General features: G+C 39.9%; 1 protein-coding gene across 1 annotated transcript; it reads left to right on the top strand.

Annotated features, from left to right (window-relative positions):
• Positions 1-1,896: 1,896 nt before the first annotated feature.
• Positions 1,897-4,744, top strand: LOC120531214 (ADP-ribosylation factor-like protein 4C). The gene is made up of 2 exons (XM_039756425.1): positions 1,897-3,222; positions 3,333-4,744. Exons 1-2 carry the CDS (start codon positions 2,624-2,626, stop codon positions 3,385-3,387), a joined length of 654 nt encoding a protein of 217 aa, XP_039612359.1. The 5' UTR covers positions 1,897-2,623; the 3' UTR covers positions 3,388-4,744.
• Positions 4,745-5,059: the final 315 nt, after the last annotated feature.

The following is a 5,059-nucleotide window of genomic DNA, read 5'->3' as shown; positions in this document are numbered from 1 at the left end:
AACTAAAGACAATGATGAATCAAATGAAAAAGTGTGATTATGCAACAGGTTTGGCACAACACACCACATGGGATTATGTGGTCTCAGGAATTAGATGAAAAGATCAATAAATATAATGAATAGTATACTACCTTAGACTTATTAACTCTGTACATCTCTTCATTTTTGGCCTACGTCTTCCAGTATAAAGACATGGACAGCTGGAATGTGTTCAAGCACCAGAAGGAGCAGGCATGGAACCTCTCCTGGAACAGTTTACGGGAATTCCTGGGTAGGGAAGCTAGTTCATTATAAACAACATATGCACACATATTCAGCATATTGTTTTTGCAAAAGTATAAAAACAGAGTTCTTAATGAAAAGCCAAAATTGTGAATTAAGTTATATAGATTTTTTGGAGGTTCCTTGAATGAACAAAAACAGAATATTCAAATACATTTAAAAAATTTAACAGTGTTGTTCCAGTGTCTATCAATTTTTCTTCAGGTATTCTATATCCAGTTTAGCAATGTTGGTTGATCAGAGACTAGCTGGCTACACCTGATGATACAAGGTTGCAATCCACCCTGGACAATGGCGTGAGTCCATCGCTGAGCATAGATATTTATACAACTAAACGGTTGCCAGCTATCCTAACACATACATACACCTTCTTGGGCTGCAGAATAGGCAGACCTCTTCCAGGTATTGACAAGCAATGTCAATTGCTACATTTAGCTTGCTGTAAAAAAGAAAACCGACAAGTGAGTTTGAGTCATTGACAATGGATTAAAATTTGTCGTAGATAGGGTAATTTAGGGTTTATGTACCAAAATGTTAATTTGTCCAATGTAGACTTACCCAACTGACTTTTTTATTTTTTTAAAAAGAGAGAAAGGTGTCTATACAAGAAATTTATTAAACCTCCTTGGTGTGGGGAATTCAAAACAGTACACTCAAAAAAAAACCAAAAAAACCCCACAAATGGCACGTTAGAACAAACAGTAGGAATAAACAAAAACTGATTAGAATAGGGGTGCCATTGTGGCACTGTGGTAGCGCTGCTGCAATGCAGTAAGGAGACCAGGGGTTGTATCTCAGGTCCTCCCTGCATGGAGTTTGCATGTTCTCGCCATGTCTGCATGGGTTTCTTCCAGGTGCTCTGGTTTTCTTCCACAGTCATTAGACATGCAGGTTTGGTAAACTGGCGATCCTAAATTGGCCGTAGTGTGTAGCTGGGGTGTGTGTCTTTACCCTGCAATGCAATGGCACCCTGTCCTCGTAAGTTCCTGCCTTGTGCCCAATGCTAGCTGGAGTAGGCTCCAGCATCCCCAATGACCCTGTTAAAAATAAGTGGGTTAGAAAATGACTGACTGCTTAGAACGGAAAGGTTCCTGTGTTACAAATCCAGACAATCAACTATTAATTCCCTTTCAGCAAGATCGTAACTCAGAAATACTTACCTGTCACAACTTAGTTTACATGTATTTTATTCAGAGGTACTGTATTTCATACTACAGCAATACATAAGTATCATAACATTATCAAACCCTAATATTCCAATTTAAATTCCCAGTTGACCAGACGTTTTTTGTATGGGTGAGGAAAACCAAACAAATGGAAAAAAGAAAAAAATGTAAAGCACACGCGGGGAGAGCGTGTACACTCCACAAAGATCGCAACCGGGTGGCCACCTTTAATATTAACATGTATTGCAAAAGAACACTGAAAAAAAGTATGTTTAAGCCACAGCACTGCCTTAGTTTCTTGACGTGGCTTAATGCGACGCATTCCTGTTCATTTGTTAGAGCAAGCGATAAAGGGTGGAGCTTTGTGTAGACTGTTGCATATTCATCTTTAGATGTCGGTAGGGCCCACACGGCCATCACTAACCCGTCCTCTCTCCATTTGAGAGACTGTCTTAAAAGTAAACGGGAGCCGGCTTGTCCTCGGACGAGTGTAGGATGTGGGTGGGGCTGTTGGCCAAGCCTGCAAACAGCTGTAAGTTCATGGAAAGATTTGCCGCGTCTGGTTTCGTCCGCATGCGCAAAGGTAAAGAGGCGGGGTAAGTGACGTTGCACCTACCTGATTATCTATGCATGCCAGGAGCTCAAGCAGCTGCTGAATGAGGGAAGTTGGGAGTATGAAAATGCCCACGGAGATATAACGTAGTAAATTAAACCTGGCAGAAAAATGCTATTGCTTAATGTTGGATGGACATTCCTTAACAACCCATCATTCCATTGATCCGTTTCTATTTTCATTTTTGGAAGAACACCGACCAGATCGTACGGAATTGAGGCACAAAGGCAGATGCGGCTCTAGGTTGCGTTGCGGTTGGACTAAGAGTAATCGTGGGAAATTTGTTTTATTTAATCTGCAGTTGGGTAAAACGGGCTGACCGTGTTGCGGAGTCGGATCTATCTTGTATTGCAGTTCTTTTAGAGGTACACCGAGTGAGCAGAGATCGACGCATGGTGAGATGCCAGTTTGACCTCGCTCAGTTAAACATTTAATGAAATGGCTGGCGCGGTGGAGATATTTTGTTCGTTTCACAGAAGCTGCTGTTTTCCAAGGGAATCCTTGAAGCAAGCGGAGTGATCCTTTCACATCCTTTCATAACAACATCAAAATATCCATAAAAATGGGCAACAGTCTATCGAACATGTCTGCTTTTCAGTCCTTGCACATTGTTATGTTGGGTTTGGACTCTGCCGGCAAAACCACTGTGTTGTACAGACTAAAATTCAACGAGTTTGTGAACACCGTGCCAACGATCGGCTTCAATACCGAACGAATCAAACTGAGTAACGGGGCCGCAAAGGGCATCAGCTGCCATTTCTGGGATGTTGGGGGACAAGAGAAGCTGCGGCCGCTCTGGAAATCCTACAGCCGCTGCACGGACGGCATTATATACGTGGTGGACTCTGTAGACGTGGACAGACTGGAGGAGGCGAAAACGGAGCTCCATAAAGTCACCAAATTTGCCGAGAACCAAGGAACCCCGCTGCTAGTAATCGCAAATAAGCAGGACTTGCCCAGATCCCTGCCTGTTGCGGATATCGAAAAACACCTTGCGCTCCACGAGCTCTCCCCCTCCACCAGCTACCACGTTCAACCGGCTTGTGCTATCATAGGCGAGGGGTTAACCGAAGGCATGGACAAGCTATACGAGATGATCGTGAAACGAAGAAAATCACTGAAGCAGAAGAAGAAGCAGCAGTCACAGCCGCCACCGCAGCGGTAATGCGTTTTTTTCCATTTTCACACTACTGCGGGGCGCCTAGAAAGACACGCGTCCCGTGTTTTGATCTCCCAAAGGTGCCTAACTGGATTTTGTTTTTATTTTACAGTTCATACTGCGATCGAGGTGCTGAGGATTTCAGTCGCAGTGAACTTTCTGAATGAAGCATTTCTAGACCTGCGCACATTTGTTTAAACATTGAAAATATCGGGGAGAATGAGGAAATGGGATTCCGCACCCTTTTAACCGATAGTCCGAGGTTTCGTGCAGCAGCAGTGGAAATGTCACTTTCGGGGAAGCACACGCACCCCAATATTAGCAGAGCAGACGGCGGAGTAAACCCAGGACGTGTTCTGCTGTCCGTTGATTGCTTTATTAATGGTATTCATTTAGTCTGCAGTGATCCATATTTTGTTCCTGAAATTATTACTGACGTCACCCCCGAGTCACTGTCCATTGATTGGTGGGATGTGTGTTTACAAATCAATTAAAATAATAACATTTTATTTATTAAAATGTGAAGATAATAGATTTCCGTTTTTAGTATAATATATAGGATTGCTTTATTTTATTTTTTTACAGATTGGGAATTTCATTGTGAAGAGTTATTCTTGATTTGCCTTTTTCTCTACCCTGTTATGTCTCCAATTGTTTACTTTTTTAATGCAGATAACTGGAAGGGTCACTTTATGATCATCAGCCACAGGTTTTAAAACTCTACTTTGTCTACTGTTCTATTTTCACTAAGGAAGTCCACTGTGTGTTTTCCATCTGTTACATTATAAATCTCTGTAAGTTATGGTGTGCTGCTTGTGTAAAAAGCCTTGTGGTGGTCCCCACCATTAAAAGGAGTGATATGAAAATGAAATTGTCACAGTGATGATGCCTGTATATTACACAATCCAGTAAAAACAAACACATACCAAATCCTATGTGAATGTTTAATCCTGTAAGATGTTATAGGATTTACATATACTGTATATATTTCACATGACTCATTTTAATCTTTTTGAAATCCTGTTGGATTTTATGAGCTGGCAAAGATGATTTTTTGCCAGGTAACCTAATGGAGAGGGTATTCTGTAACTCACTATTGTACTGTATTGCCCGGGGCATTCATGAAACAGAGTTTAATTTACAAATACTTTCAGAAAAATATGGTATTGACTGTGGCACCATTTCTGTGTATTGATTATATTATTATTATTTTTTTTTTTTTTTGCACTTTTGTAGTACAACACTGTAAAATGAATAGTGGGTCAAATGATCCAAAAAAACTACTGCAGTATTTTTTATATTAAAGTATTTAAATTGTATACACATACATTCTAATGTTACTGTCTGAAACACAACTGTAAGCATTTCTATGTTTTTCATGTTTTGTACCTGGTAACTGGGCTAATCCTGATTACCTTAGCTTGTTTTCACCAGATGCCATTAAGTCATTTCCTTTTTAAGGCATATCATTTGATTTGTTTTTTCAATAAAAAATGTTTTAAGATATTATACGTATCATTCAAAGGACTCATGCTTGTTTCAATCTGTTCATACAATACAAAGAAGAAAAATATTGATTACATACCCAAACTTGAGTGTTTCTGTGCATTTACACTGAGTTTACATAGTCACCCTGTGGAAAAAAAGGCTATAGGAAGCAGTTAAATAAATGTACACACATTAAAGAGAAACCTTTTAAAAATAAGCATGTTAGTAACTTTTAGAATTTCTTACTTACATTGCATGACTATGCAGAATTTTTTCTAGGCAAATAATTTAAAAAACATAGCACTCCTCCATATGTTATTTTTTTTTTTTTAAATCAGCCTGCACCCCTAG

This window comes from Polypterus senegalus, chromosome 6, assembly GCF_016835505.1.
Source record: "Polypterus senegalus isolate Bchr_013 chromosome 6, ASM1683550v1, whole genome shotgun sequence".
Classification (NCBI taxonomy): domain Eukaryota; kingdom Metazoa; phylum Chordata; class Cladistia; order Polypteriformes; family Polypteridae; genus Polypterus; species Polypterus senegalus.
The sequence above is the reverse complement of the archived record's forward strand: the minus strand, read 5'-3'. Positions and strand labels throughout refer to the sequence as shown.

What these genes read in the sequence shown, in the direction of transcription:
- LOC120531214 (XM_039756425.1), top strand. Translation starts at nt 2,624, where the DNA reads ATGGGCAACAGTCTATCGAACATGTCTGCTTTTCAGTCCTTGCACATT. An exon ending in TCACAGCCGCCACCGCAGCG is followed by an intron (nt 3,223 to 3,332) that starts GTAATGCGTTTT and finishes TTTATTTTACAG; the next exon opens with TTCATACTGCGATCGAGGTG.